At 45.8% G+C, this 15,170-nt stretch overlaps 1 protein-coding gene across 1 annotated transcript in view; it reads right to left on the bottom strand.

Moving 5' to 3' along the window:
- The window catches only part of CPQ (carboxypeptidase Q), a 1,957,200-nt gene that overhangs the window by 523,020 nt on the left and 1,419,010 nt on the right, over nt 1–15,170 (bottom strand). The window contains exon 7 of the mRNA XM_069621402.1: nt 249–340. Within this exon, the coding sequence (XP_069477503.1) occupies nt 249–340 (92 nt within the window). The remainder of the gene's footprint in view (nt 1–248; nt 341–15,170) is intronic.

The raw sequence follows: 15,170 nt of genomic DNA, 5'->3' as shown, positions 1-15,170 counted from the left end.
GAAATATGCATGGAGTGCAAGCCTGCCCCCGCCCTCCCATTGGAGACACATGGACCGAAGGGACGCATCATGTCTTCTTTCCCTGGGAGGCTGTCGCGGAGGAGGAACTGGAAAAATCCCTTAACACATCTCCCTTTTTGCTGCTTGCGCCGGTTCCGAGACAGCGAGCAGTCAGGCTGCCTGGATGCTAACTTCCTCACACAATATAACGTCAAAAAACAATGAAGTATACTGATCCATTCCCATACCTTGTGTAACTCGTAGTACTGGCTGGCCCCCACTCCGCCTTGCTCCTCACCGGTCCATAGCACTAAGCGCAGGGTTCTCTTGGGTCGCAGCCCTGAGGGAGGAAAGACAGTGCAAAGTTGGTCATGTTCTGGGAGGTTATTGAAGTAACTTAACTTACTTTTTGTAACATGAGCAACAATAAAAATGCGTGGTACACTGTGTGTTATGTTACGTTAATTACTTAGCTCTTATACTGTGTCACTCATGACCATAGTGGTTGTCCAAAGCGTGGTGCATTGTGCCTACACCAGGTGTAATCCCATGGTCTAAGGGGGACTAGAAAAGAGCAAAGGGAAGAGGATAGATGAAGCTGGGCTACGTTTGAACATACAAACAACTTGGAAAAATAGGAAAGGCTTGAGGTGGAGGTTTGGATATATTGTGCCAAATCCGGACACTAGGGGTTTCAAAGCACCAAGGCTAGTCTGTAAAATGTGCATATCCCCCCACCCCCCATGGGCTATACAGACCTTAACATGTTGAGCAAAGAGAATGAGGAGAATCAGGGGGGTGGGAGGGTGAGGTGGGTGAAGGGTGCATATGGGGGTATGAAATGGAGGAAGGGCAGGCTAAAGGCAGAAGAGCAGTGTTTGAGGTAGTGAATATCGAACCAGCCACAGTATCTCATTACGAATTATTTAATTTGTGCAAACTATTATTATAGCTTCAAAAGCAGAAACATTCAAATTGAAAAGCTCCACAGGGCATTGTAGCGAAATACACGTAAAACCCCTTTTACACTCAATCCAGTTTACACAGTGTGCATGGGTGAACATAAATGGGTCTTTAAGGCTCACACCCCATTGAGAAGAACAATGTCAAAGAGCATATTCTAGAGCCCTGCGAAGTGGCATCAGCCCCTTGCCGAGGGTGTCATCTGTCTCTAGAAGGCAGGCTGTTGGTGTCAAAAAAACTGCTAATCACACGCGTGTCATTTAATGGAAATGATGCCGGTGGTCGAAGGACAGTCCCTTCAGCCTTCAATTGCATCACGGGAAAGTGGCATCCATTGATCTTTCATCCATTCGATGTTTTTTTAAATATAATTATTAACCCAAAGTCGAGGCCGCAGCCTGATACTAAATAGTGTTTGATATTGTTATTGTTATTTTACATTTATAAAGCGCTCAAACAGCCCGCAGGCATCGAGGCGCTGTTACAGGAATTGTTTTTTTTTTTTTAGTTGCGTAATTGTGTTTTTTTTTTGTTTTAGTTACGTATTTATAACGCGCTTAAACACCCAGAGGTTTTTAAGCGCGGACCTGGGGATCGAACCTGTTGTCGCTGCCACTGAGCTATCCACCCGGGACAAAACCCAGTTATTGAACCTAGCAAAGCTAAATGCGCGGCTGCTTTAAAATAGTTTCAGTAGTGGCATTTGTTCAAGCTCAGGGGGTGTAAAGTGGCTCACAAAGCAGCACGGCAGATTGCGAGGCCTAACAATCGCCAACAGAGGCCCATGGATGATGTCCCTGTGTAAATTGCAAGCAGTCCCAGGCGAGGCAGAGCGCGTGAAACACACGCATTCACACTAGTGCAAGCAGAAACGCAGCCCCGCTTTTAGTGATTATAATTGTTCTTTTCTAACGCGCTTAGCAAATGGTTTCTAAAATCAGGATTGGGATTTGAACCTGTGTTGGTTTGCAAGACGAACGCGTTGCCCCTGAGCTACCCTACCTCATAGAACATGCCTCTTTATAAAAATGCATGAAAAAGGGAGTCCTGTGAAAAGATGTTTTACGTTTACATAAATAAAGAAGCGTTTTTTAGAGACACAACCCTTGTTTTATACTTTCTGGTTCTCCAAAACCGCCAGGGACAGAGACTAATGCGGACTCCGTTCGCGCGCGCTCCCCTCAAAGACTTTAATGCGCGCAGGATTTGCTTTAGGTCGACCAGATGGCCAGTGATGTCAGATGTATCAAGAGAACAAAGTCATAATTAAATTGAAGCTGGAATTGCTAAAGACCCTGAATAACCACAGATTATGCGCTGAAGTCAAGGGCACAATAATTCTCGGCCATTACGTGGGGCCAATGTTTGCAGAATGTGTTGCCTGAAAAGCAAAACATTCTGCCGAAAGTCTGAGGTGATGGAAGATGCAGGTATAAAAAGGATTCTAAAGGAGCAAGGCGCTTCTTAAGGTACCTAATGTTGCGTAAAATAACGGCTGCTTTGCGTCCCAGTTCCCACCACTTCTTGCAGCGCAAATGTGTTGCTGCGCTCCCCGCATGTCATGCAATTGGCATTTCAGCCTGCTGGGCATGCAGGGGGCCTATGTAGCACACACCTGGCGGTGAAGCAATGGAGTGCGGTACAAAAAGGGCTACAATGTGGCTACAACCAGAAAGATGGCCTAGAAAGAGTATACCTGGAAGGGTGTGGAGATTGGGTCACAGGCCAGAGGGCTACACGTTAGGGAGGGAAAGGCACACCCAGTGCTGGTCCGTTGGAAGGTGGATCTGCAAACGTCTCTGGATGAAACTAGATTCCTCGGAGCTTCACAGGAGCTGACTTTCTTTAACTGCAATGTTGAGTCCCTGGGTCTGCAACAGCATTCCCTTTCTCGACTATTGATTTGTAAATGTAAAGGTAAATACAGCTGTGTAGGGCTGTACCAAATAGCATATTTAGTATTCGGCCGAATACTGGAAAGTTTGTCAACTATTCGGCCGAAGCCGAATATGAAGCCGAATAGTTGCTTTATTTAATAAATCGTGTTCCAAACTTCAAAAAACACACTTATTAAAAAAACAGATAAAGCATTATTTTAAATGCATTCTATAGTTTTATTTCTCTTCATTGAAATTAATGTAGCATCTTTATTCAAAGCATAAAAGCCAGATTTAACCAAAATGAAGGGACCAAATGTACAGAAGATTGTTGCATATTCAGTGCCAGTTAAAGTAGGAGGCTTCACAAATGCAAAAGGACTGCCTTTGTGAATCAGATGCATTGCAATCTCTACCCAGTTGCAAAGTCGATGCGGTCGAGTTTCGAAACTTCTTTGCAGCTCACATAGAAATGTATAAAATGGTTCATGTCAGCTCATGCAGGACACAAGTCAAGAGGAAATCGGGAATGCGTGAACTCCATCTCACAACTATTCACCCCACCCAAACAAATGCAGCTCACTTTTCACTTATCCTAGCCACTCCTTCTCGCCAATACACAAACATATGCAACTTATCATTCCTGATAAAATATCAGATAATGTTGAACTCAGGACTCAAGTCATTAAAAAAAGAATAGGGGGGGGACTATGATATACGCAATGGGAAGTGAAATGACAGGAACTGAAAGTGTCTATGCACATTTCTTTCAGTTTGTCTTTTTTGTATCCCACTCAGAGGGGCCATGTGACTCCATGCCATCGGTTGAATATGATAAAATGACAGGGGACCCCTTCTAAATATCTCAGAAGCCAAAGAGATTCCCTCCACCCAGAGACATACAAAGTCCTTAGGCAAAAGTGAAGGTCCGCAGAGTAGCGGTGAAGACTCTTCAGGTGTGCCTGTTACTCCACTGCATGTCACTAGTGCATCATATTTCCAATCCTGAGCATTTAACACATAAGTGCATTCAGGGGATGGGGGAAAGCGGGGTTGTAGTCGGATCTGCGTGATTTTCCCACAGATGATTTAACCGCGATGGAAATGTTCGCATGGGAAATGTATGTACATTTCCCATGCAGACATCCATTACAAAACAACTCCAAAATCATACAAACACACACCCCCACCCACACTCACACACACACTCACAACTCACCCCAACATACCCCCACCACCCTACTTACCTTTCCTTCCGACTCGCTGTGTCCCCACAGCGCTAATGTTTTTTTGTTTTTTTTGGGAAGCTGCAGGGGTTTCCGCAACCCCCACTCACTATACTTTATAGCGTAGTGAGCAGGGTGTTTTGCAGGGGACACCCCCGCAGTCCCCGGCTTTTATTTCTTTTGGTCAGGTGAGCTGCGGGAGTGTCCCCCCGCAAACTCCACTCACTATACTGTATAGTATAATGAGAGTGGTGTTGCAGGGGACACCCCGGCAGCCCCCTGCAGCCTTTTTAATTTTTCTTTTTTTTTTACCTAAACACATACCACGAAAAGTTCAAACTTTTGGTAGTTTGAACTTTTCCTGGTATGTGTTTTAGGTCTTTTTGTAATGTCAGTAACTTAGATACGGTAATTTCGTCATATTCTGTTGTAGTCTGGTGTACCTAATAGAGCTATGTCACCTATTGTCAAGGATTAATAAACAGGCAGACCAAGACTTCTGAATCGTAAAAATTGGGCTATCAGAACACCTAAATGCCATGCTAGTTTAGCCCTTGCTAGAGTGGGCCGCATTACAAGTTGGGCAGTGTTATGCTCCCCCCCCAAGTGTGTTGCCCCTCAAAGGGAATGTGTCCCTCCCATGTGTATTGCCCTTATAATGTCTGTGTCATGGCTCAAGCTAATAAAAGGAGCCCTTGCAGGCACGTGCAGTAAAATGGGTGCAGACTCCCAAAGAGGAATGACTGGTCCGTCTATCTTTTAGGCCTGCAGGCCCACACTGTGTGAGCACGGGCCTGCAGGCCATGATGCTGTGGGACCCTCGAGGCAGCAAGGTGGCAAGGGTTCGCATGGCCATGGGTATGGCTCACCCTGCCCCACTCAACACTGGGTGTCCCCGGCAACCCTGATGCTGATGAGAAATAGCACCCCGGGGGCCTGCTGGATACCCATTGCAGGCCCCATATAAAGATGGCGACGAGGTAGAACCCCTGTTGGTTCCCTGTCCACGCCGTCTCTCAAGTTTTTTTTCTTTTTCTTTTTTTGTGAAGCAGGAAGGAGGAAAGGAGCTGTCCCCCGCTCCTTGTTGGGAGAGAGAATGCGGTAGGTGGAATCCACCGCCAGAGAAACGAGGGGTGGATGGCATGCAGGCGCACTGCCGGTGGGCCCTCCCTGGCCGCAGCACTCTGAGAAGAGGGTGCTCATGCGGTCAGGCAGTGGGTCAGCCCGTGGCCCCCTGTGGCATATGCCTCAGAAAGGAGAAAGCAGTGGAGCGAGAGAAGAAGTGGAACCCCGTCTAGGGGAGAGAGAGTCAAGCCGTCCCCCGAGAGAAGAGGGAGGCCGGGCGGCGATTAGCATATGCTCCGATCAGGAGCGAAACAATAGAGCTCCTGCCACCCCCTCCACAACCTGAGGAATCAGTGCCAGTGCGGCCTTCTTCGCCCTGGTATGCTATGCGGCATCCGCCACAAGAAAGTTGAAGGGGTGTGCCCACAGGAAGAAATGAAGCAGCCGCGAGAAGAATGGAGCAGACGGAGCCGCAAGAACAAAAGGATCTCTTCTCAGGGGAGAGAGGTGTGCTCCCCCCCAGGAGAAGGATAAGGAGGTGGGTGCTCGCCCCTGCTGCCTCACCTCGACCGGCGGTGTGCTCCCAACACCGGAGCATGTCAGGAGAGGGAGAGAATAATGACTGTGTCATGGCCCAAGCTAATAAGAGGAGCCCTTGCAGGCACGGGCATTAGAACGGCTGCAGACTCCCAAAGAGGAACGACTGGTCTGTCTCTCATTTAGGCCTGCAAGCCCACACCTTGTGAGCATGGGCCTGCGGGCCATGATGCCGTGGCACCCCCGAGCCAGCAAGGGGGCAAGGGACTTCATGATCATGGGTATGTCCCGCTCCACCCCCACTCAAGACTGGGTGTTCCCCGGCAACCCTCCGTGGTGCTGATGAGAAATAGCACCCCAGGGTCCTGCTGGATGGCCATAGCAGGCCCCCATATAACAGGCAGTATTCCAGCAGTAAATCCACCGAAATATGGGCCCTCTAAATTACTGTTAGCACCACTTGGTCCGGCGGAATTACCACTGGATTACAAGTGGCGCCGTTGGAGTAAATCCCCATTTTTGTAAAGTCTGTTGGACTCCATGGGGCATTCTTGGCAGAAAGAGGGAGGATTTACTTCAAGCATGATGCAGGGGGGTAAATCCCCCACTCCAGGGCCATACTCTTAGTGTTGCAGAGCGGGAAAAGTGGCAGTAATTCAGTTACTGCTAATTCTTTCCTGCACCGCCATACTTGTAATGTGCATATTAATGACTATTATTAAGTTGCCCTTTATATTTGAGGGGAATAATAGATACAGTTTTGCCCATCACATTCCAAACAGTGACAGAGCCCTTTACCAAGCATAGGCCCTTCGCCTCTCTGCCCCCCCACCTCCCCGCATTCAGAGAGCACTGTCCCTCAAGGTTCAGTTCTTGGACTAGTGTTGCTTTATACTATATATCTTTCTTCCATTATACACTCTTTTGGTCTAAATCGCAATTTATACACTGAGGAATCTCAAATTTGGGTTTATTGTTGGCCTTGACTGATTGACTCCATTCTTAGGTTTATGGCGGCACTTCTGCCACCAGGTTTTGGATGCTTACTCGTTCCCGTCACCATAAATGATCCAGGAATCAGATTCTTTTTTTCCTGCCTCTCCTCCTAATGGATGCCCTTCACCTGCATGTATTCCCTTTCCTCCTGATTCTCTCCTCACTCCTCTTCCACTCGTAACCGCTGTGTCATTTCTGACTGCTTCCTTTGCTTTTCTTGCTCATTCCCGCTCTCTTCAATTTTAGGCTTCCTCTTCACTCCCTTACTGGCCCTTCCTTTGCCTCGCGTGGAGTGCTTCCTTTTCATATTCTTTGTTAGTTTTGTTTCCTTTGCATTGTTTTTACTGCATCCATAGTTTATCTCCTGCTTATCTTTATTCATCATTTTCCATCGACCCCGCTCTTGACCTCTTCACTCCACTGTGCTTTCCTTACTAATTGCCCTCATCCTCTTTTTGCCTAGTCCTGCTTCTGTCTTCTTTCTCTCCTTGCCTCAAAGTCCCAGGATACACCTCGCCTTATTCATTTGGCTTAGCTTCTACACGTGTTTCCTTCAATTCTTCTCTTGAAGCTTATCCTATTACTTCTTCGAACTATTCAGAAAAGGACAATATGCTGTTTGACTTTTGTACATTCATTGTTCTGCTTTTTTGTAATTGTATCGTTTATCCGTCCATGGTGTCATGCACCAGTCTATATGAAATGACTGCAACCTGCGTGGCACTCCTTGTTTAACTTATGTAACTTGGCATCTCATATATAATCTTACCAGTGGTCGAAGTGTATGAAAAGAAGTAGTGGAGCTATGTTCCCTGTTGGCCTGCCCCTGCTCCCCACAAACCCCATTGCCACAACCCCTCCCACACACAATACACCCCCGCAAACACTTGCACCTGATGTTTAATGGAACGTTCAGTGCAGTGCACTGAAAGTGAAGGTTTCAACTTCTTCCTACACTTTTATTTTAAAAGAAAACCATTCCGGAACGGTTTCTTTTTAAAATAAAAATATAGGAGCTGTACAAGGTAATTTTAAAAAGTATAGGAGCACCGCTCCCGACCGCTCCCGCTCACTTCGACCACTGAATCTTACAGTCTAGATATTAATGAAGCGAAGCTGAAGAGCAAAGGATGGAAGGCTTTGATTCAACCACAATGCCTGGAATTGCTACGGGCAACCCATCAAACCATTTTGTCTGCCTGGGTGCCACTACGGTAGGCAACAAATATATACAAATCATGTCTGGTCTCACCCCAAAAATGGGCACCTGCTCTTCTAGGTGACATCCCTTCTGCATGAGATCACAAGCAACCTCAGGCATATTTCAGCTGCTTTGGGCATCATTGATAATGCATAGATTGGGGCTCTAGGCACAGCAAGTTTGCAACCCATGTCTAAGCATGCACGTTCCACTCAGAGTGACTATTAATCAAGCAAAGCTGAAGAGTGATGATGTAAGGTTTTGAATCAATCATACCACTGCCATTGTTATAAACAACCCACCCACCCTCAAACCACTGCTTTTTCCAGCTGCCATGCCACTACAGAAGAGGAAAATGCATATGCAAATCAGACTTGGTCCCACCCCAAACAGGGCAATCAGTCCAACCAAAACTGCTAGGGCACATCCTTCTGAACCAGGCCACAAGCAGACCCTGACATGCTCCACCCTTATTCAATTTCATCAGTGTGTTAGCCACACCAAGCTCAGGGCCTTAGTCTGGACATACCCGTTGGTGATTCATTCAAACGTGAAGGTTGATGAATGCAACATTTGGAATCAATCAGAACCACTGGCATGGGCAACCCTGCAAAAAACCATTGATTTTCAGCCTTCCATACCATTATTGTCTCCCACAATAACCTTTACTGAGTGGCTGCAATGCCTCCTAATGTCCATCATGTTATTCAGTGCTCCAGATAAGACTTTGAAGTGGGAATATTTTACACCCAATTTTTCAATTTGGGAGTACATTTTTTTTAGGCAGTAAAAAGTTATTCCCATTCCAAATGGGAGTATTCTATAAGCAAGTAACATGTGTTAATTCTAAAATAGAAATGTTACTATAATAAACATTTCTTTAGAACTAGTGCTGCTTCATGCACATTAAAAGATGCATTTTTACCTCTTTGGATCAGGCAGTAATAACAGTAGTTTATTCTGTGGCACCACATGCGTTACCCGTTCAAAAAAACATCCATGGAGCGGTGTTGGTGGAAGCAGGTGGACAAGTTTCTATCTGTTGCTTTCCACGGTTCGGAATTGAGGGGAGCTGGCAGCTATTTAGCTCCCGATTATAGACTAGAAGAGCCTGGTTAACTTAAAACCACCAGTTACCACGAGCTACGTTTGGGCCCCAGGCTAATGTATGCTGAAAAAACACACCTATGTGAATTTGTACTCTGTGCGTTTGGGACAATCTATAAATATACATCAGGACACATCTGCATTACATTTAAAACATAAGGAGTCGTAGATAATGGACAAAACGATACGTTTGCATCTTATGTGGAAGTTAGATTTGCAGAATGCTATGTAATAGCTATGTGTTACCCAGTGGTAACTCCTGGTCACTGGTTTATGCTGGATACCCAGGAGCTGCTTTTAGCTCCTGCTTATCCAATCCTAATTTTTAACCCTGTTTTCTATTTTTGTTGGGAGTATTTGTTGATTTTTAGGGAGTAAACGTGGCTCAGACACTCCTTTTTTAGGGATGATGGGATTTATAGTTAAAGTGTTGCATCTGGATTACACACCTTACATTCTAGATGCTAATAAATCCTGGAACCCCTTCACCTCCTTCTACACTGTAAGGCTTGGTGAATCACCCACTTTCCATCTGTGCCCCTTATTTACTCCTTAGTTTAATACCTTTCTCTAATATGGCATCTTGCAAAACACCATCAATAAATAAGCGATAGCACCACAGTTCCTATATTTATTTATTTATATACAGGAAGAACAATGCTCTTTTGGTCACAAAAGAACATACAATATATAAGAAATCAGGTTTGACGGGAAGCAGCGAGTGTCTTAAAATAGGGTGTAATTGGGGTCACATTCTGACCAGGTTGTAGAGGGCAGTAAATGGAACCGTCACCGGGGACAATACATAATTGGACATAAATAGATTAAGTATAATGAACATTGGACATTTTTAAGTGCAAGTAGGCAGTCCGGCAGCTGTGCTCAGGATGTGACCATGATGGGTGACCTGCTAGAGTGGAGGTAGAGGAAGGTTAGAGGTGAGGGAACATTGTTAGCTAGAAGGAAGATGAGGGGTAAGTTAAGAGGGTAACTCAAAGGTGAGGATGTAGGCTTTTACTTTGGTTTTGAAGAAATCCATGTGCACTGTTTCTCGGATGTCCGGGGGAAGAGAATTCCATACAAGCAGAGCAAGAAGCGATGGGGAGCAAGAAGAGGGGGGGAGAGAAAGCACAGGGAGGTGAGGCACCACAAGGGTAGTCTAGGAGGCAGAGCAGAGAGTACGAGAAGGCTTGTAGAGTTGGATGCAGCAGGATAGATACAGTGGTGCCTTACTATGGATAGATTTGTGAACCAGGAGAAGACATTTAAATCTGGCCTTGTTTTGCATTGTCAGCATCATACCTGGTGACGCTATGAGGAACTATATCACCCTCCATAGCATCGAATGAAATAAATCACTTGTTGTGGACCAATGGCCATGATGTAAGAAAAGCTAAGTACATCAAACTTAAGAAAATAAACAATAAAAAGCATTCTAAGTGTGTTACTGGTTGTCATAGTATTATGCATAGATATTTCAAACTTCAAAAGCTGGAATCCTACTTGTGATAACTTAAGAATTGCATCTGAGCAAACTGGGGCACAAGGAATACCATATGTTGACAAAACATCAAGTATTGATTGCTTAGATTACATGTTCACTGCACCTTAGAGAAGCTCAGCTTCTTCTCACTGAGGAGGCCCAACAAGAACGAAGCACATGTCTGGGGTTGCTGTTGGTACTCTTGGTCAGGGGAGAATTGCCTAGCATTTTGGAGCTGGACTGCCCAACTGGGTGGGACAAGACTGATATGCAAATGGTTATTTCTCCTCTGTGAAGGGTCCAGTGAGCTAACACATGGTTGGAGACCCTTCTAAGTGGAAGACAGTCCACCGAACAGGGTATTTGACCCATGTTCGTTCTCAATAGAGGGGTTCCCACACTCCTTGGTAATTTTGTTAAATTTGGGGTTTCACGCTAAGTAATCCAGGTTAATCCAGACATGGATCCCTTGCTCAATGTGCCTTAGAGAAGCTCAGCTTCACCTCAATGAGGAGGCCCAACAAGGCCGGAAGACGTGTCTGGGGTTGCTGTTGCTATTTCTCTGTTGGACTACCCAAGTGGGTGTAACCAGACTAATATACACACAGATATTTCTCCTCTGTGAAGAGTCCAGAGAGCTAAAACATGGTTGTAGACACTCCTGAGTGAAAGAAATTCCATAGAACAAAGTATTTGACCCATGTCCATTCTCAGTAGAGGGGTACCCACACTCCTTTGTTGCATTGCATGTGTGCCTTCACATGGAAACTTCAACCATCCGACCAAATGGGGTAGTTGACAAAGTGTCAATTAAGAACAAAAACAGAATTCTACCCTGAGACAAAACATGGACAACATCAAAGATAAAGCATCGTCATCCATCGCCAAGCACGTAAAACTCACAAGGAACTGTGGTTTGTCAATGTGGTTCAAAATATCAGAGGTTAACAACTACTGTACAACACCAAACCTGGAAACTGTAACAGTTCAGATGTAAGCCTTGGTCATTTGGATCTTTGAATTTCTTCTCATATATAACTTATTAGCCAACTTCAAGCACACATCAGTGCTACGGTTCTCCTCTATACCCATTCTAAAGACTGGAGGGGTATCCGTACTTCTGCCCTCTATATGGTAGGGGAAAGGCAAAGAACACTGCAGCAAGGCTCTCAATTTGGTAGCAATGGACGAGCTGCCAGGCTTAAGCTTCCAAGAGGTGATGCAGGCTGGCTCTTAAGTGCAGTGTTTCACCAAAGCACCCACAAAGGAATGTCCATACACTATGTTAGGTGATAACACAGCTTCTTTATATAATATAAGGGTTCAAGAATATATACACATATAAATAATAACACTTTGTAATTGGAATACTTATTCAAAGAATGGTAAATATATACATTCTATGTGGTACCACACATGACTTAAATCCAGTAATAGAGGCACTAACTGCAGACAGGTTTAAATAGACAGGTGGATTCTTAAGTTAGGTATAGCAGCATAGAATAGGGAAGAAAGGCAGATTCGTTCTGAACAGTGGCAGAATGCTTTCATTTTGAATGGGGACCCCCCCCCCGGTCAACCTGTAAGTGAAAAGTTAGGGAGTAACGTATGTTGTCTTTTACAGCGCAGTCCAATAATGTTCAATAATCGTGTGCTTTCTTTTAAAAGGTTCTACCAACACAAAGTACCTGAGAGGCCACAGGAGAACATGATCCAAGACAAAACGGGACCCCCGGATGACTCCTGAGGCTAGAAGATGCTCTTCCTCATCAAACTACCTTTGGTGACTTGGCAGGTGAAGTGTCAGAATTTCTCAGCTTTATTAGACAATTCCCTCCGAGAATGGACGCCCTTTGGAAGAAGGAGCCACCGGGATGTTAAGCCCAAGAATAAAAAGGAAGCAAAGTCTTTCTGAAGTGCAGCAGTTTGGCTCTTCGAGGTGCTCTCCTTTGGTCCTGTGAAGATGAAACTTGCTTTGGGCTCCTTAAAGGCTTGGAAGATGAAAGTAAGAGTCCGGGAGCCTTGAATGACTTCTGGCAGCTACGGGTGCATAGTCACTTTTGGTGTTGAGTTTCGGAATATCGCGGTTTTCTAACTTTTGGTTCTTCATTGCTGCAGCCGCAACACAGACCTCTGGGCAGTTTCTGGTGATCTGGCCTCGACCACCGGAGTGGATCCCAGATCCTCACCAAGTCTGGACCCTCAGCGACTCTGGGCTCTCTCCGGCAGGCAAAAGTGGTCAGTGATGATGGTGAGGATATCCCTGGAAAGGTTCCTAGGCAGTTTGGAACTTTCCCATCCCCGGGTGTCCAGCAGCACTATGCCAGGGTAACCCCTCTTGGGGGCGGTAGGCAGCAACGGCTTCGAGCGGTCACCAAACGATCCTCCAGACCCAGGGCGACACCAATGGACTTCTCTTACTCGAAATGTCCGGCACTCCTCTTCTGGAATTTGAAGACCCCTTCTCCAGACGGCAAGCACAGAAGACTGGCTTCCAGGATACTTCTATGAAGAGCAGCACCTTTGCACAATGGTCTATCATAGCTCGGGGAGAGGTCTCCTTTGCAGGTCCTCTCTGGATCTGTCCTTGGAAGACAGAACAACTTTTGGATTGCAGTGAAGAAATTCAGCAGGAGACTTCTGCTCCAGCTGGGCTTCAAGGAATAGCTTCTTCTTGGTTCATCTTCGACTTCAGCTTCTGAACGAATTGGTAAGTGAGAGATCCCCAGATATACACATCTGTCCCTCATTCACTCTGGCTGGGCCAGGCTCAGTCAGCCAATCACACAAAAGGGAATTCATGCAGGTAGGCAGCCAATCAAGCTCACAGGCATTCAGGCCATTGACTCGACCCAGACACCCATAACAAAGAATGTGGATTGGGGCAAGTACCCAGCCTCTCAACACACTACACTGCATTCATGTCAGTTTTAGTCAGGGCTGTCTCATTCATTATGTCCCACACACATAAACCAGACACCCACAACAGAGATTGTGAGTTGACTCCCAACTCCATTCACACAGGTCCCACCCCTTGGGTGTACCCACAACACCCAATACCTGTGAAGGCTCCAGTCAGTCTGACAGGAGGCAGTCCCTGAGCCATACATGGTATTACCACCAAACAGCCAGTCAGGGGGAAAAGGAACAACAGAGACATATATGGTTTTTCCACCCAACAGCCACTCAGGAGGAAGGGATAGAGTCAGGGCTTCACAGAACTTTGGGAAACAAGGTAAAAGGCATTAGAAAACCAAGAGCCACAGTGGCCATCTTGCCTTTGTGTCGGAATCCATTGTTTCCTATGGCAGGGCCTTGGTATCTCAAAAATGGAGGACACTCAGAGCCACTGCCAAGTCAGCGTGTAGCTGCCACCAGCCTATACCCAGTACTGGGCAACACGCAGGTGCCCAAAACACACATAAGGAGTGCAAGGGTGCACCCCAACCCATGCGTGCCATAAGGGTATCCTGTGGGTGTTGTTCACCAAAAGATAAAATGAAGAGCTGCACTGCCAGAGGTCCAGGCCGGACCTCATTGGTAAAGAAAATAGAGAAAACACACACAGAGAAGTGGTAGGACAAGGACAGGAGGCATTCTCCCTCCATAAGGCATTTCCAGCACCACACCAATCAATTAGGCATCAAAACCAAATGCAGCGCATAGACAACCATCATGCAAGTGGTAGATGATGCACTCATCATCCTTGCTGATTTACACTCCTGGTACTTCCCTATCTCTTGACAGCCTCCAAAACAGAAGACCATCAACCCCTCATACATATACAGTACATCCACCTGAGCATCAGAGAAAAAAATCCTCAGATGGCTCAACTCCTTCCTAGAAGACTGCCATCAATTTGTCCAGATGGATACCTTCATATTCTCACCTCTACTCATCACCAGTGAAATCCCACAGCACTGCAGGCTCTCAGCCATGATCTTCATCATCTACAAGGAATTGCTGGGAGCCCTCCTCAACAGCTATATCATCCACCCACACACAGACGATAAAAACAAGTCTACCTAAAAATATCATCCATTGAAGACATCCTCCAAGTCACAGCCTCCTTCGCTCTGATCAAGACGTGGATGCCAGTGCCTAGCACAAGCTGAACCACATCCAGACCTAGCTGCCTGTAGTTGAGTCGATGTGCAAAGTCTCTTGGATGCCATATAGACAGTCACCTCACTTCAAAGCACACAGATCAAAGAAATCTCTGACAGCATGGTACTAACTAGTCGTCTTGTGCAAAAGCAAGCCCTTCCTAACAGAGAGAGCTTTAGGTTAATGGTACAGACCATGCTCTTATATCACTTGGATTGTAGCATATTTTTATAGATCATGAAAATGAGGCCTAAAGTGAATACATTGAGAAAGGCCTCCCTGGAGAGAGCAAGAGAAATAAAATGTACCAACATTTCTGCCTCTTGCTTGCTGTCATGTTAAATAAGGACACTTGTCAAATTGAGGTGCATGCCCAAAGATTGGCAAACGACCATTGAACCAATTTGTTTTTCAGAGCCAGACTACATAATACCAATATGCACTGACAGGTTTTCTTCCAGCTATTATGCAACTCACAGACCATGTACCAAAAAAGTATTTCCATCAATGCCCACCTTCCATGTGTTGTGGAGTTCACAAGCCTTTTTGGCAAAGCATATCTCTGCCATGTGTGAAATCCTGAGTCTAAACTATCAAGCACATGATGA

The sequence above is a fragment of the Ambystoma mexicanum genome, chromosome 5q (genome assembly GCF_040938575.1).
Source record: "Ambystoma mexicanum isolate Mex_15411 chromosome 5q, UKY_AmexF1_1, whole genome shotgun sequence".
Classification (NCBI taxonomy): domain Eukaryota; kingdom Metazoa; phylum Chordata; class Amphibia; order Caudata; family Ambystomatidae; genus Ambystoma; species Ambystoma mexicanum.
The sequence above is the reverse complement of the archived record's forward strand: the minus strand, read 5'-3'. Positions and strand labels throughout refer to the sequence as shown.